The sequence below is a fragment of the Echiichthys vipera genome (assembly GCF_963691815.1).
Source record: "Echiichthys vipera genome assembly, chromosome: 18".
NCBI classification, from domain to species: domain Eukaryota; kingdom Metazoa; phylum Chordata; class Actinopteri; order Perciformes; family Trachinidae; genus Echiichthys; species Echiichthys vipera.
Window position 1 is genome coordinate 11797639 of NC_139843.1, and position 27328 is coordinate 11824966.

The 27328-nt window shown below is 40.3% G+C and overlaps 1 protein-coding gene across 2 annotated transcripts in view; it reads left to right on the forward strand.

Annotated features, from left to right (window-relative positions):
- Positions 1–27328, forward strand: part of atrnl1b (attractin-like 1b) — a 65217-nt gene that overhangs the window by 5249 nt on the left and 32640 nt on the right. The window contains exons 3-20 of one of the 2 annotated variants that reach the window (XM_083932739.1): positions 239–352; positions 587–715; positions 1159–1367; positions 2924–3098; positions 5435–5522; positions 5914–6175; positions 6804–6987; positions 7094–7248; positions 7412–7496; positions 7642–7856; positions 8120–8238; positions 9132–9264; positions 10431–10618; positions 12509–12722; positions 12835–13026; positions 17030–17263; positions 18303–18440; positions 20937–21030. In XM_083932739.1, the coding sequence (XP_083788865.1) occupies positions 239–352; positions 587–715; positions 1159–1367; positions 2924–3098; positions 5435–5522; positions 5914–6175; positions 6804–6987; positions 7094–7248; positions 7412–7496; positions 7642–7856; positions 8120–8238; positions 9132–9264; positions 10431–10618; positions 12509–12722; positions 12835–13026; positions 17030–17263; positions 18303–18440; positions 20937–21030 (2928 nt within the window). The remainder of the gene's footprint in view (positions 1–238; positions 353–586; positions 716–1158; positions 1368–2923; positions 3099–5434; positions 5523–5913; positions 6176–6803; positions 6988–7093; positions 7249–7411; positions 7497–7641; positions 7857–8119; positions 8239–9131; positions 9265–10430; positions 10619–12508; positions 12723–12834; positions 13027–17029; positions 17264–18302; positions 18441–20936; positions 21031–27328) is intronic. The other variant, XM_083932740.1, reaches the window with a different exon arrangement.

Sequence of the window (27328 nt, forward strand, 5' to 3'; positions counted from 1 at the left end):
AGGAATAATCCCTGTACCTAGTAGTGCTTTTAATTTTCATGGCAACTGCGGTCATTGTGAGGACAGAGCTGTTTGGAAACTTTATTGCCAGGATGGAAAGAAATGACTGTGAATGAATGAATGTCTGTCATCCTGTGGTCCTTAAAACATTTTGGGAAAAAACAACATGAATCCTGCAGTGACTTGGAAAAAAAGATTATTCAAAACCTAAACCATTGTTTCATTTTTTCCTCTGCAGTCCAAATGCGGTTCTTCGGTTAAGATTTAACCACTTTGCCACAGAATGCAGTTGGGACCATTTGTATGTCTATGATGGGGACTCGATATACGCCCCCCTGGTTGCTGTTTTCAGGTGAGAAACTCTAGTGTGACGGAGTGGATTGACACTTAAGGTTAAAAGATTTATATTGATTATAAAACAGCAAATAGGTATAAATTGTATGGATGTCTTTTTAATACAGTAGCTTAATCATACTTACTTAATCATTCATTCTGATTTAGCAGAGTTATGGGCTTGCTACTGTAACTTGAGTGCTTTTAAGTTGTGAGAAAGTGTTGCCAATGAATTTTCTGTATTTTTCTACAGCGGTCTCATTGTTCCAGAGATACGAGGAAATGAGACAGTTCCTGAGGTTGAGACAACTTCAGGCTACGCACTACTACACTTTTTCAGCGATGCTGCCTATAACCTGACGGGATTTGAAATCTTTTACTCGTAAGTTATCCAGTCACTACATTTTAACTTCAAACAAAACATAAAATTAAATAAAACATTGATTATTTTTGTAGTGTGGGATACATTAGCAGGAATCAATTCCATTGAGGTTGTGTTTTTCGGCCATCACCTGTGTTAAATACATTTTTTGGGTTTCCACTGATATGTCTAACTTATTGTTAACTACTGTGGACTGTTTATTTCACCTAGCATTAGCTGGATGGTAACATGTTTCTGCAGTCTGCATTTAAGCTTAAAAAAGGCTGGTACTGATGCTTTTCTGCTGGACTAAAACCTACAGCAGCAATCACTGTTAATGACCAGTGACCTTTGCCAACCACTAGATCATACCCATCAATCTCCCTCTGCCTCCAAGTAAATGTCTTTGAGTGGCCTAAATAGCTCATACAGTGTTTGTTAAATGAAAATATCCTTCCCTCCAGGATCAACTCTTGTCCCAATAACTGCTCTGGCCATGGGAAGTGCACCCCTGGTAACTCGGCCGCCAGCAGAGTGTACTGTGAATGTGACAAGTACTGGAAAGGCGAGGCTTGTGACATCCCTTACTGCAGGAACAACTGCGGCAGCCCCGACCACGGCTATTGTGACCTCACTGGGGAGAAGTTGTGTGTCTGCAATGACAGCTGGCAAGGTAACCTTAAGCTCTGTCCAAACCCAACAGATGTTTGCAAATTCTCACATCCAAAAGAGGAAGGTCCCATATAATGCTCATTTTCAGGCTCATACGGGTTTCATTAACATATTTACATGCTCAAATGTCCCCAAAACAAAGTATTTTTCTCATACTGTCTGAATATACCTGTATTAACCCTCTGTCATATCTCGGTACACATTGGCTATCTATGATGACAATTTAGCCTCTGGGGGCAATGGCTAATATTAGTAGCCAGCTGATATCCAGGCCAAGACTTCCTCTTCTGAGCAGCAGTCATCGTCCGGTTAGCAACTTGAGACGTGAGAATGGAGTCAAGAGACGATGTCTCTATTAACGGATACCTGCATATGCATGCAGATAAATAATAACAAAAAGCTAACTCATCTTCAGACAATAGCAAATAGGTTCTGTGATTGCACGACAGCCAATGCGTTCCGCATTGTTTGTTTGCTCTCCACACCGACTGTTTACCTGCATGGAACCAAAGCTTGCTCAAACGTGAGTGGTAAATACTACTCCGACTACAAACAGGAACCAGACCGCCTCCTCTGCCCAAATTTTGTCCTGTTGCCTACAGATTCTACATTCCTATGCAGAATCTGTTTTATAGAGATGAGTCTCTGTTTGAAACAGCCTTAGGTGTCTCTTAAGGCAGACCTCCGGAAAAGTGTTATCGGGTCTTCCGCATATATACTGTATAGTATAATTCTGACATCACAACTGTATATCAGTCCTGATGACTGATGTTTAAAGGCACAGTTTCTGAAAACAGGCTGTGTGCATTCCTCTGTGAATTGAGCGTCTTGATACATTTTATAGTGTTTATATTGCATCTCAACCTACTTTGTAATAAAAAGACATTAAAATCTCACTTTTTAAGATAATAATATAATTTTTAAAGTATACTAGGATAGTATAGTATGATGTTTTTCATTTTCACAGTCAGCATAATTGAAATGTATTTGATTTTGAAGAGATCACAACAAAAGATTTGAAAATGAAAGTAAAATTATGACGAAAACAACAAAGTCACAAGCATTGGCATATACATAGGGAAGTATTTTTTGGTCCTTTCACCACATTCAAAACACTGAGCGATGAGCGCACTTTTGCAGTCACAATGCTGCTGCTCCTCCTGTGTCAATTTGTGGAGAATGTGTTAGCAGACGAGTGTGAACAGCTGTGTTGTTTTTGTCCTAATACTGATCGGTAACATGTCGATAAGCCCTGTGACACAGTGTTATTATGTAGCCTCCAGCTGGAGGCGATCAAAATGCTTTCACGTGATGAAAGTTGACAGCATCATTAGCAGAGACTTGCGCTTTTTTTCAGCACAGGCTTCATTCACACACAGTTTAACATATTCACACCTCTCTGCCTGTCAGGTCCAGTTAAGGAGAGGTCATGCTTTTGTTTAGGTTCGAGAGCGGCATGTTTTACTCTTCACTGAGGAGAAATGAAAACATGTGTCAGATGCTGTTTATTTTCAACATGAAATGAATTCTGAATTTCTTTCTCATCCTCTCTTGTAGGCCCAGACTGCTCTCTAACTGTACCTTCAACCGAGTCCTTCTGGGTCCTACCAAGCGTCAAGCCCTTTGGCACATCACTCGCCAGAGCTTCCCATAAGGCTGTGGTCCAAGAGAAGGTTATGTGGGTGGTGGGCGGATATACCTTTAACTACAGCTCCTTCCAGATGATTCTCAAGTAAGTCAGCGTAGCATGCACAAATGTATTGATATTTCCACCAGCAAAATGTTTTTTGTGTGTTTCTGAATACAGTTTTTTTTTAAGTTTGTCCAAGTTACTTGGAATGCTCACATCAGTGGTTCCCATACATGGACCAATGTGTGGCGCTGCTCACATAATCAAAACCAAGCGCCACAAATTGATTCTGGGTTTGTTTGTTTTTCAACGCGGTTTTGAAATATATTGTTCCATTCATTCATCTCCGCATAGCACTCTCTCCCCCTTTCATTCTCGCGCACACACACATACACACACACACACACGCTTATCAAGAAGACCCGCACTCACCCAGCATTTTCAACCAACCCAACTACAACTAGGACCACAAGTATTAATATTAAAATATAGGCTATTTATTTAAGTGTTTTAGTGTGCACAGTTTCACTCTAACTTCTGGTTGGTGCGGAAATCTGAGCTAGGGATGTAACGATCCATCAAGAGACAATTAAACACGATTAAAATGCGTGAAGATTCAAATTGGTTGAGATGAAAAATTAATATACTATCTACTTTTGACTTTTTTGATGTTCTACGCCAGTGGGCTTATTAGACAGAGGTGCAAAGATGGTGCAGTCACACCAGGTCGCGCTGGTCTGTTTTATTTGGAATATAAGCTTTAGTAAATGTTTCATATTTCCTGACGCTCGTTTGTTTCCGTAAACATCGTCTCTGCTAACAGAATGGTATTCATCATGTGTATGGTGAATATGAATAACCTGAGTGCGCATGTAAACATCATATCCTGAATATGACCATAAACCTCATAAACTGGACATGCATGTACATGTAAACGCGTTCATTTGTGAATGTGCTCAGCTTCTGAAAATATGCTGATATTCCTCTAAAAAAACATGTCAATTCCCAACGAAGAACACAAGCGAAGCCTTACTTTCTGTTTTTTAATTCAATTATTGCTTTTGTTATTTAAAAAAAAAATCTCTCTCTCTCTATATATATATATATATATATATATATATATGTTCAGTTTAACTTTTAGAAAGAAAAGGAAATGTGCGCTGTTTTGCAGTTTATACCTCCGAAATAATTTCATTTGAAAAAGAAACGAGCCTACAGTATATAGTTCAGTCAGTGTATCCTTACATCCCTACTGATCAGTCTTGTTAAATTGTGTTAAGTAATAGTGTTTCTGGTCCAGCTGCAGTATTGTTTTCTCTCTTTTTTTCAGGCACCTGGTCTGGTTAAAGATTAACCAAACAAATAAGATAATAAAGCAAAAGAAAAGGCATCAGTGTCTTTCTGAGCCCCCTAAATCCAGACCAGGTGCCTGGCAAAAAGAGGTGTATGGCCCTGCACCACACATTGCTACCTAGTCTGTGGGAAACAATGCACATGCATATCTGAGAAAAAACTACTAAAGGAGGAAGTGTAGTGTTGGTGGCTTCTCACAATACTATCTTCAATACAAGTCCCTTGAGAACACCAAACCCAGTGTTAGGGCTAACTGTTTTGTGTTGTCATAAACTTGCAGGTGTAGGAGTTAAGGTACCAATGGTGTGCCTTGTCAATGTATGGGTGGTGCATTCACTTAGCTTGATTGAGAATTTAGTATTAAGTGTACTTGGATGACTCTCCAGAGAAAATGCAGAACTTACTTCTATGCTGAGTCATGTCTTGGCTCAGAGTTAACTGGAAAGGCTCCATGTTTTTTGGTCATCGTTGAAGATTAATGGATCCTCGACTCCAAAAAGGATTTTAAATAAATGGCCAATGTGTAATGACATGACCAGATATCCTATTGTATTGAGAATGCCACAAAACACAATATCACCCCCCAATATCAAATCGATGTTAATTACTCACCCCATGTGCCTTAAATTCTTCCAGACAACACAATTCATGTAGTGTAAATCAAGTCTCTTTTATCCAGTCACATGCTCAGTACTAAACACCGACCTCTATTACTTCAATTCAAGAATTTTCTCCTTTTTTTGGCTTCTTCGTTCACTATGGACGCATGCAAGAAATACGTTTTCTTCAAGGTGATATGGGGTGATTAATTGATGTACAATGGATCATTTTGGCTATGACATATTTCTTTGCTGTGTTCATCAGCATGCAAAATCTCTAGATAAACTGTGACTGAAGCAGTACCTTGATTTGGCATGAAGAAAAGTGCTACCTTTTGTTATTTAATCAGATGATCACAAGGTAAAAGAAGTTTCATTTTACCTGACAGAGGAACAAGCTACATGTAGTATGCAGGTAATAAATAAGTGTCTGTTCTGCACAAGTTGTTGCATTAAAGTGTAATGTTTTGTTGCTCCGCTCTGCAGCTACAACTTGGAGAGTGGCATCTGGAACACAGTTCCCATCAATAGTGGCCCTGTGCCAAGATACGGCCACTCACTTGCTTCCTACCAGGTAAACACACACAGATATGTCTCAACCTGTCTGGGTACAGATGGAATTAGAAGACCCTTGTGTTAGCAGCAAGCAGGGGGTGGGTATGGGGTGAGGAAGCAATAAAAGTAACTTTATTTCTTCAAACACAAAGCTGAGAGACATGCTTTCTTTCTCATGATTATATAACCATGATTACAAGAAAAAAGATTAGTACTGTAAGTGTGCAGTAATCCCCTTGACATGATAATAATGAGCAAGCTTTATGGCTCTATAAGCTGCAAATAAACGGGCTTGTTTGAAAAGGTCAATTTTCTATCATTATGTTTTGACACCGCCTTTCCTTTCACTTTTATTACAGCATGCATCAGCTTCTGTGCATGCTTGTTTAAAACAGCTCTCTTCTTTTCAGGATGATATCTACATGTTTGGTGGGAAACTGGAGGCGGGCTGGGGCAATGTTACAGAAGAGCTATGGGTCTTCAACATACCCAGTCGGACGTGGCAGCGGAGAAACCCTGTGGTTGGCCCACCGGCCCAGGCTCAGATTTATGCTGTGGAGGGTCACTCGGCCCACTGCGTCCTGCTAGACGATGGCGAGGCCATTATGCTGGTCATCTTTGGCTACTCCCCCATCTACAGCTACATCAGCAACATTCAGGAGTACAACCTGAGTGAGTCACAGCTATAAGAGACTGTTTCTCACTCTATGAGCTCTGTATTGTATATCCCTCTGAATCGCATGATATCTTTGAGAAAATCAAAAACTATAAAATTGTTTAAAGTACATAAAACACACTGACACTAACCAGTCATGTCTGTTTTTTGACATAGAATATTTTAAAGGTCCCATATTCTGCTCATTGTCAGGTTCATACTTGTTTTTTGGGGTTCTACCAGAACATGCTTAAACATCAAAAACACTTTATTTATACTGTCTGTTTGAATATACCTTTATTGTTAGCACCTGTCTCTTTGAGGCCCCCCTCCTGAAAAAAACCTAGTCTACTCTGATTGGTTAGCATCATTGCAGTAGGCTATAGTTGTGACACCCCAAATCCTGAAATCTCAATATGTGCTGTGTGCATTTCTCTGTGGATTGAGCATTTTTATTTCCCAGTATTTATATAGCACATCATCCAGCTTTATAATAAAAAAAGACATGTAAATCTTACATTTTACAATATGGGACCTTTAAAGGTGAAAAGCCATCTTTCTCCAAATCATTAAGGATGAAAATGTAATTTGATTCCTATCATTTTCTTCTGTATTAAAAACTTCCATTGCATGTTACTTTGTCAGGATCCAACACGTGGCTGGTGCCTGAGACCAAAGGTGCCGTTCCCCAGGGAGGTTACGGCCACAGCAGCACGTTTGACAGTGCCAGCGGTAGTGTCTATGTTCATGGAGGCTATAAGGCACTGCCTGCCAACAAATATGGCCTTGTCGATGACCTCTACCGCTATGACGTTAATACCAGGACGTGGTAAATCAACACATATTCATTATGCATTCATGTCTGTCTGCCACTGTTTGTTACATATTTTTTTGTTACACTCGCCCTTGACACACTTGTAATCCATATGTTCTAGGTTCATTCTGAGAGAAAGCAGCTTTCCACGGTACTTGCACTCAGCTGCGCTCCTCAGTGGCACCCTGCTCATCTTTGGCGGCAACACACACAACGACACTTCACTCAGCAACGGAGCCAAGTGTTTCTCTGCTGACTTCCTTGCCTACGACATCGGTAGGATTCATGTTATTCTCAACATCATGCCACAGTTTGAAGGGCGATCTCTCCAGTGATGTTTACTTGAATAATGTCTGTTGAAAACCCTCTCTTGTCTCTCTGTCATAAGCAAAAAGACAAACCCAATTGTCCCTTACGTAGAGTCTCCTGTTTTCCTCAGCTTGTGATGAGTGGAGGGTTCTGCCTAAACCAGACCTGCACAGGGATGTCAACCGCTTTGGTCACTCTGCGGTGGTCAGCAATGGGTGAGTCTTTCAAATGGAATCTGCACTCAGTTATTATTACTTTCATAATGATTTTTCCCCTTCTGAAAAATGTTAAGTTATTAACTACCATTATAAGTTTATCTTTATTTTGCTCATTCTTGTTCACAAACATTTCCTTTGCCAGATCCATGTTTGTGTTTGGAGGCTTCTCCGGCGTCCTGCTCAACGATGTGCTTGTTTACCGACCCCCGAGCTGCCAGGCCTTCTTGGCAGAGGAGGGGTGTGTGACGGCCGGTCCAGGGGTCCGCTGCATCTGGAGCAGAGGTCACTGTCTCCCCTGGGAACCGAGCATGGCTAATGGAAGCCTCATTCCTGCCCCATTCTGCCCCCCTAAAGCTGGTGAGAGGGACAATAAAACATTTCATAGCTTTCATTTCTGGTTGATTAGTTCTCTGCCCTTTTTCCCGAATGAATATTTTATCTGCCCTTCCACACTATTCCTCCAGAGTGACAACATCAGCTATTCTAAATAACTGTTATTGTGGGGTTAGCTTTGACTAGTAATAATAATAGACCACTAGTTTATTTTCTATTCCTTAGGAACTATTTCTATCTACTACTCACTACTGCACTCTGTTGTCCCTCTCTCAATATATTTTTAGTCACAGTGGATGAACGGTGCTTCCGCTTCTCAGACTGCGCCAGCTGTACAGCCAACACCAACGGGTGCCAGTGGTGTGATGACAAGAAGTGCCTCTCCTCCTCCAGCAACTGTACCTCTGTGAGTGGTCCAGCAGGGGGCACCAGAGCACTTCTGGTCTTTTAAAAAACTCACACAAGCTGTTGTCACATATGAAACCCAGACAATGTTAAGAGAATCAAGTCCAGAGGCAGTCTTGAGTTCCTCTTTCACACATGCACATTACAAGAGATTATCAACATCGGACACATTCTCACATAGCGTGCAGGAGGGGAGGACAAACCACACAGATGGAGCTTCTTAATTTAGTCATAAACAATGACTCTTGCCATATTTTTGAATTTGTCTGATGACTGATGTCTCTCTGGTTAGGCATGTTCACTGCAGTCTTCTTCACTGTCGGAGGTTTGTTTTCCTTCGCTGTTGGCCGATGCATGATATATAAACGTTAGACACATGCTCATTCCCTCTCAGTGGATATACTGGAGAATGAGCAACTGTACTCACATATGGGCTCACTCTGAGATTAAACAGTCTTTGTAATAGAGAGCTGGGAGGGTGAATTGTGTTTGACGCCCAGACCAACTGAATCAGACGACTGCGTTCTCACATGTCGGGTAATGTCTAGATGAATTCAGGTCTGCGGTGCATGTGTGAAAGGTGCTACAGAAAAATACTTTTTTTTCAAGATTTTGTGAGCTGGGGCTATTTGTGCATCAGCGCTGTTGAAATCAAGTGATAATTCAGGTTTTAATTGGTGATTATGGTGCCTCTGGTTCTGAAAAGTACATACTGTTCTACTGTCGGCATGGTAAACATTGTAGCACAAGTTATTAAATCAGTTACATCATAGTACACAAACAGGACTGTATTTTAGAGACGGAAGATACTTACTCACATGAATTCTCTCAACACTTCCTGATCTACTTTAAATTCAAAGCTTCTGTTAACCACCGTCCTCTCTTTTTCTATAGAATGTGAGGAACTTCACTGAGTGTCCAGTGCGGAACGAGCAGGTGTGCAGCAAGCTTGCCAACTGCAAGAGCTGCTCACTGAATCTCAACTGTCAGTGGGACCAGAATCAGTCAGAGTGCCACGCTTTGCCTGGTAAGATTGACGTTGAACCCCCCCAAATACATTTCCATACACACAAACACACTTATTGAAGGCTTCGGATTCAGTTCTCACACATGCTCGCCAAGAGGGTCAGGTTTGTACATGGGACTTAAACACAGCATCTGGTATATGCAGAGCTCTACGTTCAAGATGGTATCCTGCTGTTGATGATCAGGCGTGGCAGTGTATTTAGTTTACCTCTCATCCCCTAATCCCCCCCCTCGAAAATGTTGACTCCGGCTGAAACTGAAGGACTGATGCTGTCACGTTATCCATAATTTTCAGTTCATGAAGCCTTGCCGCCTTAGGGGTTGTTGCAGCAGGGAGAGCGGCAAATTATAAGTGTGTGTGTTAGTGTGTGTGTATTTCTGCCTGAAGGGGAGTCTCGGCTGAATTTGCACACTCAAAATAGATACACGCGTCCACATGCACTTGCACACAGATCTAAATGAGCACCCACCATATTTATATATATGAGAACAGGCAATTTGGCATCCAAAAATCACCCATCCACTGAATCTGACACACACACGCACGCACACTTCTATATCTTTAGAACCCCTGGGGTTCTGAAAAAGGCAGACAGCAGACTCCCTGCAATCTGCCTTCATGAGCATGTTCTGGACTTGTGCCCTTTTTTCTTGGAGAATGGTGTCCCCTTTTGATCAGTATTTAACAAATGATTTAAAGTATAAACTGCAACTAAAGCATCAATAACTGTATCAAATCACAATGTGAAAACAGTTTGAAAACAATGTGACAGGCTTCCTCGTAGTGACGTACCTACAGAGAATAACAACCTGAATATGCAGCTCATCTTTACAGAGCATAAGAACAGATGGCAGCTGTTGTCAACGAGAAATTTGTGGATGAAGTTGCTGACTAGTTGATGAACATAGCACTTAGTGGACGAAGAGTGAGATATTTCCCCTCAGAAGTTGGTAGAAACAAAAAAAAACGAACATGGGTCCTAATATTGCTTCGTAACTGTTGGTTGTGTAATTAATTAGCTGTTTCCTAACATGTTTAAGTTATGTGTCAAAAATTATGAGGGAATAAAGGTCTTGTCAAAGTAGTTTCATGTGTAAAGGCTAGAGTACAATAGACCAATACATTTACTAACGTCTTCTCATGATACTCTTTCTTTTATTCCCCAGCCCAGCAGTGCAGTGAGGGATGGAGCCAGGTGGGGGAGGCCTGCCTGAGGATCAACTCCAGCCGTGAGAGTTATGACAACGCCCAACATTACTGCAAGAACCTGAATGGAAACATCGCTTCACTCACCACCTCCAAACAAGTGGACTTTGTGCTTGAGGAACTGAAGAAGCTCCAGCAACAAGACAAGGTAAATATACATTTTTTGGGGTCATGCCTGCAGTAAATACTTTATATCAAATTCAGTCAGGAATATTTTCAGGCATCCTCAGTAGTAGGCATGTCGGGATTAGCCGGACTCTGCGTAACAAACCAACGACGCGTCAGGTTAGGGATAGAATATTGTGTGAAAAAATACAATAAACGAGCACTGGTGTTCGGATTAAAAATGCTTGTATTTTTCCTTCCATGGTGTTAAATAATCAATTCTCTGATTAGTAATCTCAAAAACCAGGAAAACCGTAATACTTCCTTTAAAAATAATTGTGATATCAAAATCCCACATCGTGACCTTCCTACTCAGAAGCCGGGTGATTTGGTATGTGTTTTACGACTTTGTGATTAGCTAAGGAGGAGAACACAGAGTGATTGTCTGCTCGTCAAACCTGTCTGTAACTCTGATGAGTTATGCATTCTGAGATGATTTTCCCCTGATCAGTTTTGTAGTTGTGCACTGCTCTGTTTTTCGTCTGATTGCAGACTTGCTTTTAGCTTGTGTAATTCCTGTCTTTCAACCATTTTTCATCAATTGTTTTCCACTTGGCAGTGCCACTGTATATATATGGTTCGTTTTTTACTATGACGCAGTTACAAGCAGACAGCAATATCTAGGTTCTGGGATACTGCACTTGATGAATCACACTGTGATAATGAACACCTCACTTAGTTCTGTTTTGCCATGTTTGAATTGTTTTGTCCTTCATCACAGTTTCTTCTTTCTACTTTACATAAAACAAACCAGGGCTGCATGACTCAGGGACTGTAGGCACAATGTAAAGCATCGCCAGCTGGCTCTGGTTTTCTTGTAGTTGTCTCTTAGAGATTCCTTTCCTTTTTATTTAGTGCATTTTTATTTTTATAGTCCATACTTAATAAGCACAAATATATCAAAGCATATTATGTCCATTTTCATATTGTGGGTTTGTACTAGAACATGTTTAAATGCTTATTTGCCTCATACTCTCTGTCTGAATGTACCTGGATTCACACTGTCTGAAAGGCTCCGTTTTAGTGCCTGTCTCTTTAAGAGCCCAGTCTGCACTGATTGGTCAGTGTTTCCGGGTCTTCTTCTCTCGGAATCTCGGTCATTGCAGCTGGGTAATGACTGTAACGGCACTGTAGCAGCCCTTTCTACCTATACATAGTATAGTTGTGAAATCACAACTGTAGAGAAGTCTTGACGGCTCGTTTAAAGTCACAGTTTCTGAAAACAGGCTGTGTGTATTTCTCAATGGATTGAGCGTTTTGATACTTTCACAGGATCTATATAGCATCTCAACCTCCTTTTTATGATAATAAAACAAAGACATGGAAAGCTTACTTTTTACAATATGGGACCTTTAATGGAAATATTAGATGCAAATTCAAAATGTGTGTGTGCCATTTCGTGGCATTTAACATTTTCAGAGCTACTAGCCTACCAAACTGAGATATTCTGCACCTTGAGATGTCCATACCAGTTGAGAGTAGCTCATGAGATTTATCTTGTAAATTATGATTTGTTCTTGGAACAAAAAATAAATTGTTCAAACAACGTCATAATTCAAGCCTCTTCATGTTTAATGGAAATGATGAATTGTGCTCTCACCTTCTCATCTCGCCACAGCTACACATCCACCATTAGTTTGGTCATGCCTGCTGTATTCATGAGTGTTTGTACCAAACCAACCTCGGCGTGCCGTTTTCCATCATTTTCCCATTACTGTACATTACAAGTTGTATCCTGAAGGCAAATGAGTAATCATATCTGTGAAATTATTTTCAGTAGACTTTTAATGGTATTATTGGTTCCCAGGTGTAAATGCAGTACCCATTTCTTAAATAGCATGATGGAGCAGAAAGGACTTGTCTGTTTCCACAGCGGCTGTCTCCCTGGGTGGGCCTGAGAAAAATCAACGTGTCGTACTGGGGTTGGGAGGACATGTCTCCCTTCACCAACAGCAGCCTGCGCTGGCTGCCCGGCGAGCCCAGTGACTCTGGTTTCTGTGCCTACCTGGAAGAACCTCAGGTCTCTGGCCTTAGGGCCAATCCATGCACTGCTACTGCCCACGGCCTCATATGTGAAAAGGCTACTGGTGAGTGAATATACTACATGAATATGATATGTTTTTTAAAGTTACATAGGAACAGTCTGATTTGAAAAAGACAATCCTTTCCTTTCCTTCTGCGTTGTCCTTTCCTGTCCAGGAAACCCCAATCAGAGCAGCCGTCCATCCTGTAAGAAGCCCTGCTCGCTGCACACCCATTGTGCCAACTGTACCAGCCAGGCCATGGAGTGTATGTGGTGCGGCAGTGCGCAGCGCTGTGTCGACTCAACTGCCTATGTCATCTCTTTTCCCTATGGCCAGTGTCTGGAGTGGCAGACTGGAGATTGTGTGGGTAAGTGTCTTTTAGTAAACTTAATCTAGATGAGGCGTCTTTGAAGTCTGTAGTGGCATTAAGATGGCCAGCTATAAGCTTCCCAAGATTGGCTTCTGTAAGCAGTCGATATTCATCACTGCCAGAAAGGAGGTTAAGGGAGGAAAACGGCTTAAAGTGGAAGGTGTTTGTGTAAGGGGGAAAATGGTATTCGTTTCCCATGATTTGCTTTGCATGCTTTTTTTTTTTTAAATAGCCAATTACTCTTGCATATAGTCGCCCCAACTGTTAGATTTCCCTGTTGACCAAGCTGCAGATGGAATCTTTACTATTAGCTGGCTGTAAGTGGTTTAAAGATAGTCGTGTATTAAGGAACAGTTTTTTAAAGATAACAAAAAACCTCACTCTGTGAAGGGGAAGAAAAGCTAGCGTGGTAATGGCTGCATATTCAGTAATGTTATATGAGTTTCATTGTAGGAGTAGGTTGCAATGCAATTTAGTGATGGACCCATTCTGTAAAGTGCTAATAGGCCAAAGCCCTCCTTGAATGAAGTATCAGAAGTAAACAGAACAAAACTCTTTTCAGGCTGAACCTAAGTCTTTATTCTCCATAGATGACTGTACTATAGATTGAATATATTGTAAAACAATGTATGTCCATGTCATCCTTTTGTGCATTAGATAATGAAACTGAAATTAAAGAAACGTGCAAAGCTCTGTCATCATTGTAGCCATTTCTTCTTGAAATTTCTGTACATGCTAGTACATAAAAGCACTTTTGGGGATAATTAAATACTATGATAACTCGAGTAAAATAGAAACTGCAGCAAAAAAACGGGATTACCCATCAGTCGTAGATAGATTAGCTTGGATTCAAACATGAAACAAAATATCTTTGAACAACAAAACGCATATGCTTCTTTTGTTATTCTCATTTGTTAGCTTGTCCAGAAGTTAAATAAATAAACATTGGATACATACAGAGGGAAAACTCTTGAAAGTGTTTTGGTAGGCTGCAGTAAGTTCATCAGAGAGCTCCCTCACCTGAAGGTCGGTGTAGTCGTTCAGGACGGTGCTGTTGTGCTGTGTTATGTATGAATTATACCCAGAGTTGTGTCATAAAAACATCTCAAATCAGTTTAGCTAGTAACAAATTTAGGGAGCTCAACAGGGCAGTCTCAAATTCATTTGTGTCAGCTGGTGTTAGGTAACCCAGAGACGTTTCTGTACACATTGGATATTTGTCTTGATAAATTTGTCCCTTTTGGCGTGAAGGACAGAGAAGGGTATCTTATAAATTCTCTCTGTATTTTCTTCTCTTTCTGTTTACTCTGAGTCCTTCACATTCACTCTAAAAGTTTCAATCACCACTTAAGTCTTGAATTACAGCAAGTACTTTACTTCGTTGCTCCTCTTTTTTGGTGCATCGAGAGGCTTTCTTTTTGCAGAGTACACTACATACATGTACTTAAAGCCACAGGCGTAGGATAAAATACCCTGTAGCATCATTACCTGCAGGCAAACTGTGAGGGATTTGTTGCTCTCAGTAGAAAATAGTCAAACAGGAAATGGGGTGAGAGAGAGGGGGAGACATGCAGCAAAGGGCCACAGGTCGGAGTCGAACTCGCAGCTGCTGCCTCGAGTGCTATAACCACTGTTCCACCGGCCGGCCCAATTTTCTGTAATTTTATCGGCGGAACGTTAATCGATTAATTGCGAAAATAAACTACAGATTATCCGATTATGAAAATAGTCATTAGATGCAACTCTGGCCTACTAGAGACCAGCCCTTTGTTATTTGTTGTTTATTTATAGCAGTAGAAGCCATCAGCAAGTAGTGGCAAATACTAATTCTGTATCTCTGCCATCACAGAGTATGCTTTGGTGTTTAAAAAAAAAAAAATTTGAATCATATTTTAAGAGGCCCTGGCTTGGCTGCACCGTCTATGCAGAACAGTAATACCAGAGACGTGATTTTCCTAAGGTGCAGACAGCAGCTGGGATAGAGTAAAAGCATGCGTGCATTTGTGTTACATTCTTTGCACATAGATGTACAAATCCACATACTCAGAGGGATAATTGTTGACTTAAAGCAACATTTGTCATGTTGATTGCAGGGTGCATTAAAAGTTACAGTCAGAAAAAAACAGATATTGAAGTGGTGATTTGTCCTTTTGATCAATAAGCTTTATAGTCTCTGTGAAATCCAGCAAGAACACTTTGAAAGCAGTGAAACGGCCTGCAGACACAGATCAGAGTAACTATAACCACAGGAGATGTTGGACAGCAAAATGGATATACAGCAAACTTGAATAAGAGCTTCTTGAGTTTCTAGAGTAACACTTTAATGTAATTTGGGATTTATTGGAAACTCTTTTGCATTTTAAAATGCACTTGAAAGCTTCCATGAATAAATCCAGAGTTGACAGTGTTGTCCAAAGAATACATGTTATATTTGCTGGGCCGATGAAAAGTGGTTAGACTGGATGAGGTGACGCGTATTTTGCTATACAGACCCCAGTCATAACCACCGTCCAATTTATGTCACAGCTCCGGGCATCAGATTTAGTTGTTCATGCTCACACATATTGATTTATCTGTCAGAATTCATGTGGACAATGTGGATTTTGTTTTCACGGCAGATTGTCTATTTCAACATCTTGTGTTTTGGCAAGACAAAAATCCTCAGCTGGTTCTTTTCTGTGAATGGAATGTTAGTGAGAAATCTGCCACTTGTGTCCTGTCGTCAAAACAAACTTAAATGGCCTTACTTTGTAGTGATTGTTCTCACGTCATGGCTTCATATCCATTAGCGGGATAGCTGGAGATTTGTTTGACATAAACTGAGGTGAAAGCACTCAATGTTTGTCTCCTTAAAATAGTAGTGGCATTTTCCTCCCTTGAAGTGTCTGTCTGGCAGGCAAGTGGCGGCGCTGAATCTTGTCAAGCAATTTAGTGGCCTGAAAGTTCATCCCCCAACTGCCAAAACAGCATCTCCCTTGGATTTCTGAGTTTAGAGCAAGGTGCCACTTCACACATCCCATTTAAGCCTCTTATTGAACTTTGCTCAAACTTTTCAATGGTCCTTGTTTGCTGACACATTTTCTCTCTTATTCTATGGCTTTTCCCCTCTCAATCAACTACTTAACATTTGCTTATTATTTTATTATGTGCTCTCAAATCAGTTATGCTGACAACTCACTTAGATAGCCATTTTGTGTTTGTAGTGAAGGGCACAGGAAAGCTTCTTAATCTGCATGTCCTGCTACAGGCTAAGAAATGACTGAAGTTGTCTGTTAAAAAGGCTGAAATCCTACAAAATAAAATTCTGAAAACATCATCCTTCAGGATTTTGATTGCGGCAACATTGGACCTTGTTGTTACAATTTGCATTTTTCTGTTTGTTTACTGCCTACCTACTAATGAAAAGTAATGCGGCTAACAATGGAAAATATACAAAGAAAAACTATTTGGGGTCTAACTGTCCTATATTCAGCTCATTTTCAGGTTCCTACTAGTTTTTTTTAGTTTTTACTAGAACATGTTTGCATGCTTTGACGTTCAAAAAACACATTTTATATTTCTCACACTGTCTGAGTATACCTGTATTAACCCTGTTCTGCCGGATAGACTGGACATCTCAAGGTGCAGAATATCACAGTTTTGGTCTTAAGCATTTGAAGCCTAGTAGCTCTGAAGATTTGAACTTGGGGATGGTCAAATGCCACAAAATGGCACACAGACATTTTGAATTTGCATCTAATATTTCTATTAAAGGTCCCATAATGTAAAAAAGTGAGATTTCTATTTCTCTTTAGATTGGTCGTTTTGATACTTTCACAGTATTTATAATGCATCTCGACCTGATTTATAATAAAAAAACAGATGGAAATATCACTTTTATAATATGGGACCTTTAGACCATTTCAAAAAGATCAGAAAAGTGCAACAGTCATGGAATCTTTTAAGTATGATACTGGTAATAAATCTAACACAAGTCTCTCACCCTTCGTCTCTCCTTTAGCCCAGAACTGTTCAGGCCTGCGGACGTGTTCCCAATGTTTGGAGCAGCCTGAGTGCGGTTGGTGTGGAGATCCCAGCAGCACAGGGAAGGGCCTGTGCATGGAGGGCTCTTACCGGGGGCCAATGAAGAGACCGGTGAAGCAAGGCCAGCAGGTCCAGTCCCAGGACATGATCCTAGATCCGGGCACTTGCCCCAAAGACAAGGGCTACGAGTGGGCCTTCATTCATTGCCCTGGTAAGGGACCCACTTCCTGTCTGAAATTACAGATCATTCGTCATAAATGTATCTTCTTGAGAGGTTATTTCCTATGGATTCCTGTTACAGCTTCCCTATGCAACTAATCCCTCCCTGCGGACTCTGTGCAACCTTATGCTAGTAAACCATTTAATGTCATCAAGCCCCTTTCCATACGAGCATGTCATGTACGCTGATGATATACTCTGAGCTAGTAGTAATATGAGAATGTGAGGCAAGCTCAGTGGTATCAATAGTCTGAAGTGACATGTAAAAGGGGTTTTGGTGATATTTTGACTTTTTATGGGTTTAAACCTTTAGGTCTGAAGCTGGGTGTCTTTTAATATTTATACTGTCATTCTCAAAGGTGGAATTAATTGTAACAATTCACATTTACTATGGGTGAAACATCAATGCAAACAAGGTTTGTTTATGAATCAGTCTTCCCTAAAATAAACACTAATTTTTACTTTCTCATTTCTGTCGGATGTCTAATTTGTATTTCTAAAAGGACACATAGATGCTGCAGGTTCATTAAACGTTCCAGCCATTAAAAATATTTTAAAAGGAAAGTCTGATTATATAGTAATTAATATGTCATGTCAGACACAAGCTACTGACAGCTCTAATGGGTCTGTTGCTTTTCCAGGAAGCAATAACAACAACCCCTCGGTCTAAGTTATGTTGTGCTGATGTTAAATCCCAGTTGTTTATTAGCTACAGGCAGCATGATCAAAGTTATTGTGTGACATAGACACAAACTGTTTTAAGAATTACACTGTAACACTGACTTGCAGACAGATAGAAATTGTTAATATACCCTTCTTATCCCTAATCGATAAAAATAAAAATCCATAATAATTCCACCTTTTGTTGGCTTGCTCTCTGCCCCCCAGTATAACTCACCATATGGATACATGAACTGTGCTAGCCATGAGTTGCTCAATGTGTTATATCTTATGCACTTATTTCCTAATTATGTAGTTGATAACAGAAAGTTAAAGCATTAATCCATAACCTCTCTTTGTGTCTTTCTCAGCGTGCCAGTGTAACGGCCATAGCACATGTGTGAACGGAAGTGTATGCGAACAGTGCCGTAACCTCACCACTGGTCCTCACTGCCAGACCTGCATGCCTGGTTACCATGGAGACCCGACCAATGGCGGCAAATGCCAGGGTGAGTGCCGCACAACCACAGGAATTATTATTCTGCACACATAAGACTTAATGGATTTACTTGTTGTCATTTTGGTGAAGAAGTCAATTGATTTAACTCTAACCCCTTAATATTTTCTCCATCATCTGTATGCATTTCATTTGAGTTAACAATTAACATTAGGTGTGAACAAATAAAACACAAATTACTTTCTTTATTTTCTTTTATTTGGACTAGACCTGCTGTGTGTAAATGCTAATTGAAGTCATAGAGGAATAGGATCTTATTGAATTCTAATCAGTGATAAACATACAGTAATGCAGCATCTTAATCAACAGAGGGCACTGTTGTGTATTGTTAAGAATTGATGACAATTTCCCTGTCCTGTTTGATTAATGAGAATATTCCTTCATATGTTGGTTTCATAAAGTGTCAACAAACCAAAAACCTTTTAAGATAAAAGTAGACATCTGATCTCGGTTTGTTTATTTTTTCCAGTTGAGTTAAAAATACCACTTTCACTAAAGGTGGTAAAATGTCAAGATTAGGTGTGTTTTTCTGACATTACAGTGGGTGCAGATGTGGTACACTGTGGGAAGTGGGGGTGAAGCTGAAGGTCAAACACCAACTTATGTTTCTGTGGTTTTTCACACCCTACAAGCAACATATATTGTAATTTTGGTTAAGAGGATATACACACAGACCTTGACCATATAAAGGCATCATACAAATTCCAACAAATATATCTGCAGCGATTTTCATTGTTTTACTAACTCTCAGGGTGTGGTATTCAGGTTTTTACTCACTGGGTATTAAACAGTTTTGATTGGCACATGATGCTTGCTCAATGCAGAATACATTTTCTGGAGTGACTGCAGCCCATAATTTACACAGCATTCTTGTTTTCAGAGCAGAACACACACTGCTTGCTGAATTTAATGTGAAGAATGGCTGTAAACATTAGGTTTTCAGCATTTAAAGGGGTGGTTTTGATATTTTTGAAGTGGGGTTGTATGAGGTACTCATCTATATTCAGTGTAATACTTACAGTAGATCGGCACAGAAGCTAAGAAATGTCCTGCTGTGGATATGGGGCAGCAACTAAACGTATTTCAACCAACTAGGAGGCGGGGCTGAAGCCATTTTCTGTGCTCTCGTCAAAGCCACCAGACAATGACAGAAGTAGTAATTTTACGTGGCAGAACACAGGAGTTGCTGGTCTACCGCTGCCTCAATTGGCTAGTTAGCCGATAGAGGCAGCGGTAGCCGAGGTAAAAGTATTGTTTTTGTCAATGGTGTCTGGTGGCTTTGACAAGATCATAGATAACGGGTAAGGGCAAGGTAAAGCTGAGAAAACATTCACAAAATATTGCTGCTGCCACCCATCAGCACATTCCTTAGCTTTCATCTACTGTAGGTAATACACTGACTATGGATAAGTACTTGCGCAACCCAACATATAAAATCACTATGTGCGTATAATAATGGTCTCAGGGTGTTTTCAAATATAGTGGATTGACTAAATACTGGTAGGAGAGCTTCTTTGTCAAAAGGAGATTTACCCAAACTCTTCCCTTATGAGACATGAATAGCATTCCTGAGAAATTACATGTAGGCATACACAGATACACACACCTGGGAGCTTTATGGTCTCAGATACCGTCTGTTAATGCATAGGCTATAGCTGTAACCTGTAAAGTGAAACTACAGAGGTGAGCATCTGTGAAGGGAATATTCTCCTTATTTTTTCAGAGCCCGAGGTAAATCATTATATACCATTACTGCATGTAGCTAGATGATTGCTTCAATGTGAAGATCCATTGCATATTTAATGGCTTTTTCAGCATAGCGGACATTTGGCAAACCCTCTTATCCAGCGTGACTTGCACAGACAGTACAACTAAATCCCTGTTTTGCTACCTGTCAATAACAAGAAGTGTAGGAAACTGTGATGACACTTAGTTAAAAAGCAGTCCTGTCAACTGAAATATTTATATGTACCATCTTGGGGAATGTGCCCGTTGACCCTTCTGTAATACATCGTCTCAGTATTTTAAAGCTCAGTCAACTGAAAGGAATATGTCAGGGTTTTTTCTTCCTGCAAGTGCAAACCTGAAATGCTGCCTCACTAAAGGCACATAAGGAGCCAATTCACGCATTGAGTTCTGCATTGTTATTCCACGCTCATGCCCAGCAGATATCGTGGTTTCCTATCTCAGGGGGGAGGGCACATATTTTCTCCATCATGTCTCAGATCTTTGGGAAACTGCTAGCCTAGTGCTTCAAAGTGGGGGAAAACAAGCGTTATGGCACAGGTTTTGGGCACTGTAGGCGTTATTGTGCCCTCAGGGGATCCTGAACTCAAAGCTTTAAATTGATGTTGGAGATCTCTAACATACAATCCAAACCTTCACTTTGTTTGATGCTAATCATCAATGTCTCTGTTCCCCTGTTCCCTCTGTTCTGTCTTTCTCTACACCCTCTCCTTCTCCGTCTGTGTTTTGTCTACCCTTCCAGCCTGTAAGTGTAATGGTCATGCAAGTGTGTGCCAGGTGTTAACTGGCAAGTGCTTCTGTACCACCAAAGGGATCAAAGGAGACCAGTGCCAGCTGTGAGTACTGAACACATGCTTACATATGAAAAAAACAAAACAAGAAATGCCTTGCAGCCTTGTAGTTTTTCAAATGGTTGCAATTTACTGTGTTTCATAGTTTTTATTACTGTCACATTAGTTTATGGACAATTCAGTTCACCAGGTTTCACAAGTTTAGATCTGCAACATAGAGGTCAAAGGAGAGATACACACCGTTCCAGCTGAAATTCACTGACTTGAGGTAATGTCAATCAAAAGTGAGTCTCAGGGCTGCCTGTCACCCGGCCAGTAATCACTTGGGATGGAGCCATGATGAAATGCTTATGGCTATTTTGAGGGAAACACATTTTGACAAGTCAGATAGATACACTTGGGAGGGCGTTATGTGCTGTTTTATATTTTGCCTAAAAGGAAACTGAAAATTGGTTTTGCGATTTCAACATATTTTGATCCGTCTTAATGGTCAGAAAAACAGAGCTTCTGGTATGACAACTAACACTTAAAGAGGATAAATACAGATTCATGGAAGCTGGAGTAGAACAAGTGAGCCCCTTGCTTGTTATTTAATATATCGGACAAAATTATTGATAACATGGCATTAAAACCATTTACAAGTAAGGGATAACGTAGAGCAAACAGGTCATTATTGCTAATAAGAACCTAGTGAGAGTGATGCAGACCTTATATCACCCTGAAGGGGTTTAATTTGCACTCATGACCCGCTCACTCACTTTTCCCGCTTATTACACGGCTACGATAATTTGACACAAACTATGGAAATAACAGACTGTAAAATGCGATAATTGACCAGTCACAATCAAGAATTCAGCAAAGCTGTGACATAATGCATCATACTGGAAGGTAGGGGCCCAGAGGATTTTCCCCCTACCAAATAGCAACTTTTACATTACAAATTTGTAATACTGTATGTATATTATTTGTGTGGTCATGGATATATCAGAAAGACACTAAAAATAACTATATGCACATGGCATAGTGTCACTTTTAGTAACCCTTTTGTTTTAATTATGTAATTGGATTCATAGTGATGTCATAGGTCATAAGTATTGATTTCTGATCACAGAGCAGCCCTCTTTCTTGTCATGTGGAGGATTTGATGTTGTAATGATTTGGCGGTATAAAAACAGAAAACCCTCCGTTGGCATTATTGGCAAGAAACTCCACCTCCAGAATTATTTCTGCTGACGCAGTGGATTCCCCCCGTGTGGGAGGTCCATCTCCACTTAGCTGTCTGCTTTCTCAGTTGTAAGCAAAATGAACTCTGATGGTTTTAATATCCCTAATGCAGTGAGAGTTATGGAGGGGTCACTGGCAAACAAGAATGCACACACACACAGCTACACACCATACTTTGAGGCATCTCTCTCTCTCTCTCTCTGTCTGTCTCTAAGATCACCTCCTCACATGTCTCTAGCACTGGAGTGGTTCACTCACACATTCCACACTTAATCTGAAGCTTTTTTTATACAAACAAATAATAACTTTTAGTCAGATATTGGATGTTATACTGATTCAATTTAGACACCTTCTTGCTGAATACACCGACAACAGTTTAGTCAGCAAGTCGCATACAGCTCATGGCAATCTGCAAGGTACCCTTTGGAGTTTTCCTACCAATAAACAAAAGTTGTGTTTACATTTCAGTTTTTCTCACCAAAACACACTGTATATATCCTTGAAGTCTAACAAACGCGTAACATGCATTTCCTCTCCCATAAAACAGTTCAATTGTATTATGTTTTCGGGTTGTCTCTCTTGTGAAGGTGTTAAACGTCTCAAAAACCCTCAATGCTTTTCTGTTGACTTTGACAGTAAATAATTGGCACTTTTCAGAAAACACAAAATGTCATATTACTTCCTGCTACCAGATGGAATGCGGTGCAGTACAATGCAGAGCATCACTAAGATAGCAGGTGGCTAACACAAACGACTCAGTTTCTACTCAGAGTGGCGTATCAGAATGGGCCAGGCACCAGCAGGCCAATCATCATCAGCCATTTAGAGGGAGGGTGTGCCATTTATGGGAAAGGTTCCTGCGGCTCATTTCTGATTATCAGCTGAAAATTTAGCCAGCTACATAAACCATCAGAATATGTTACTAATTTAGTCCCATTTACAAGCTGTAATTAGATTGTCATTATTTCAGTGCTCTCTTGACTCTCAAAATCAAGATGCATTTTCACATTCATACATGTTAGAGCAATACATTTTATTCAAGTCTGATGTAATTAGTGTGTGTATAAACTGACTAACAGTTGGGACTGTTTGCTGTTCCCTTTTTTGTAATTTAATTTATGGTATCTCATTACACGTAATCAGCATCTCCCCCAACCCCTGTCAGCCACTCACTCGCATCCCCAGCAGTAACCCTTAAACAAAGACCTCTACACAAGGGTACTGTGTCTTTTCCGCAATGTACACACATGCACGCTTTCACACATGCATGCACCGCGACCACGGACGCCATTAGGACCGCCGAATAATAGCTGCAGTAATGAAGTGAAGGGTGCATCAGTGCAGAATAGAATTGTTTTTGAAAACAATTGATGAGGTCCACGCTGCGTTACAGTGATGAGAGGGAAATATTTCTTATTATAGTGCTCATTTAGATGCAGACACTATTCAGGATTCTTATGTGCCGGAGGTAAAAGGGAGTAGCTCCGATAGTGTACACGTGTGCAACGTTCATATGTGTGAAGGACATTGTATATGTTCATAGCACATGTTGTGTGTGTGTGTGTGTGTGTGTGTGTGTGTGTCTGTGTGTTTTGCCTGTCAAATCCCAGCGTGTGCACAGACAAAGCTTCCAAGTTGAGTATAGATCAAATTAAGATACAGTGAGGGGGATTGCCTAGAGTTCAGATGTGTGCATGCATGCAGGTGTAGATTAAATTAAGATACAGCACAGGGCAGTTGCATTATACACTTTACAATAAGTGTGTGAGTGCGCGTGTGGTTTGCCATCTGTAAATGCCAGGCAGCTGAAACGCCCCAGGAGTGATGTTCTGCAAGGTTCAAAAGCCTGTGGCGGCATTTGTCCCTCTGTCCTTTGTTCCATAGTAAAAGAGCGCTCTACCCTGTCCTTGCCTATTTAATATTAACAGTGAGAGCGGTTGAGCTGGCTCCTCCCCAGCTTAGTGTCCTGCCCCCATTAGATCATTCAGAGCACTGAGGCTTGCCCTTCAGAACTTGCTGGTTAGATGTAGTCAGAATCCTTACTGATCAGGTCAGTTAATTGCATTTACAAAACATGTACCGCTGTGTGTCTGGGAGTAGTCAGCAGCTCCAGTTTTTCATTAAAAAGCAGGTTGAAGTGCCATCTAAATACTGTGAAGGTATCAAAACAATCAATCCACAGAGAAATGCACACAACCGTATTCAGAAAAGGTGCCTTTAAACGAGCCGCCAATGCTTCTGTACAGTTATGATGACACAACTACACTATATAAAGGTAGAAATTGCCTCTACAGTGCCATTGACGCCAAGAACACAGATATAAAGACCTGGCAACACTAACCGATCAGAGTGAACAAGGCTTTTTTGGGTGTTTTAGACAGAAGGTGGATACAGTCATATATATATTTATTTATTTATTATTTATTTGTTCATTTGGGGCATGTCAGTTAGATCAATCATCATTACACATTCACACGTCCAAAAGGGAAAGCGGGAGAAGCAAAAGCTCTTCTAGTCTCGCCCAAGTTACCCACAGAATACATTATCTTTATCATACTATTTTTCTTATGACATTGACCTAACATGTTTCGACAACAGGTAGTAATCAGGCCTGCAGCTTTAGCATTTTAATGTCTCGATTTACAGGACTCATTACTCCCTGGTGATATTTAAGGTGTTGAAACACTTCGCATGTGCTGTCTCCACCCACATCTGATTGATACTTTTGCCGTAGATAATGAAACTGTCTGTCTCTTGAATCCAAAATGCTACAAAAACAACCAGTGTTATTTTTAGAGGCAGAGTCATTCTCAGTAACATCGCTATCGGCCACCTCCTCTTCAGCAGCGTTCATGTCTCTCAGCCCCCCCCCCACACACACACACACACGCGCTGGTTGTCCTCTCTGACTCCTCAGACACCGCCTCTGATATTCACATTTTAACAACTCTAACTGGTTGTTGGTGAGATAAAACTGTGAAACAAAATCAGCGTGATAATGGATATCTCATATGTTTTAATGTCATTTTCATTTTATTAGTGCAGTTCATTCTTCCAACAGAGCGATGACATAGCCGTTCAGAGTGAATTGTAGACAGTAAAAGAGAGAGACAGAGCAGAGAGATGCATTAAATGGAAGATAAAGAACACTGTGATCAAATGAACACTGCCATATGTTCTTCCTCATTACAGGCCTTTGGAAAGCCATGAGCCTGATAAAACACTCATGCACACTCATACCCACAGAACAGTCGATGGCACTCTGCGGATGTTAAATTATTTTGCTCAGCGGCACTTCATCTAAAAGTCAGACTATTTTGGCTGATACCACGATATCTGTGTGAAAATTGTGTATGGCATTAAACTGCAGTGGTTAAAGCAAACAGCATGACCTTACAGCCCCCTGAGAAACTCATTCACGACCCTCTATTTAACAAATGCACAGGGAAAAGTCTGAGTAAAGGCTGTAAGGGAATACATTAATCCAGCTCTGCAGAACAGGATAGAGGGGGCATCTTAAATGGTTAGCTAAATAAGTTCATATAGTATGTGCAGCAGTGAATAAGGGCATCTTTTCACTGTCAAGAATCAGTTTGTTTGTCATTTGTGAGGACAGTGGTGATGTTGGAGGCTTCAAAATTAGAGTGTTTGTCAGCTAACAACAATGGATTGGAGGCAAATGGAACCTCGTAATTGTCCAATTTTCACACCATGTTTAGCCCGGAGTTTGCACCCCAATTAAGTGGAGTTATAGATTCATTGGCCCCAGGCGTACAGTCATCTCACACTGGCAACAAACACAAACAATGGGTTAAGCACAGGGTAATTGTAGTTCATATATATATATATATATATATATATATATATATTTCTGGAAATGACTACTTTTTGTTTGCTTCTTATTTGACAAAGTTTTATAGTTGTCTCCATTGTTTCCATTTCCATTGTTTGTGTCACTGGGTCTTTAAAGGGGAGACAAGTAGTGCCCTTTATTACTGTATGCTTCATGTATAAATGAATACATATAGAAATGAAAAATGAAAATGTGTTTGAATTAGTTTTGTGTTTTTACTCATAACAGATTGAACAACTTAATAAACAATTCAAGTTTCGAATTTAGTTATACATAATTAACATAAGAAAAAGAAAGGCATGGTATATAACTGTACTTAAAGTACTACAAAGTGGACTGCCCCTTTTCCTCCTGACTCTGCCATGCCTGCTAATAACATCAGTGTCTTTAATCACAAGCTGCTGCTGTACAAGGTTTCTGTTGAAGAGCTTTGGCACATGCAGATGTCAACAGCTGCCAGAAATGACCTAGAGTCTTGCAAAGGATTTTATTTTTATACTTTTTTTTTTTAGCATTTTAAAGAAGTGCATGTTCTTAAGGTTTGGTTCTTTTTCAACATCTAATTTTTTTTTACCTCTGCCAAGGAGGTCCAGTTTTCAGCTTTGTTTGTCCATTTGTTTTTTTTGTCTCTTTGTCAGCAGGATTACAGGAGACACTACTGGCCCGATTATCATGAAAATTGGAAAGGGTGTAGCAGGGGCCAAGGAAGAAGCCATTCAATTTAGGACCAGATTTTGAATCACGGAGCAGATACACAAATATATTTTCACTTTTGTTCGCATTTACTAAGATCGGAAATTCTCTCGGAGGTTCTCTACTTGGAAAATACTGCGTTAACATTGTGAGACGGGGATGCATAGTGCCCTTAATTTTACTTCATTTTCGTTTTCATTTTTTCTGGCTTTATTAACATTTATGGTTTTGTTTCCATGCTAACGCTGGTTAAGAGATATTCTGCACTTAAGTGCTGCGGATACTAAACTCCACATTTCAGAACAGGGTTATCCCAGATCTTTATGGATTATCTCCAAAAACATGGATTTAACAAGGCTATGAATCAAGGGGGAATCAGAAGTAATGGGACGATTATTGTGCGATCAAAGGTAAACAAACCATGTGCTGTGTGCTGTGATTATCAAGTGTGTATCCTAAAGCTCTGAGTTAATAAACAGGACCGTGAAACAAGGTTAAACTCGCCCTGGGCTTTCTTAACCTTTCATGAACTTTGCATTCCCCATTCGTTGTATATCTCTGACACTCAAATGA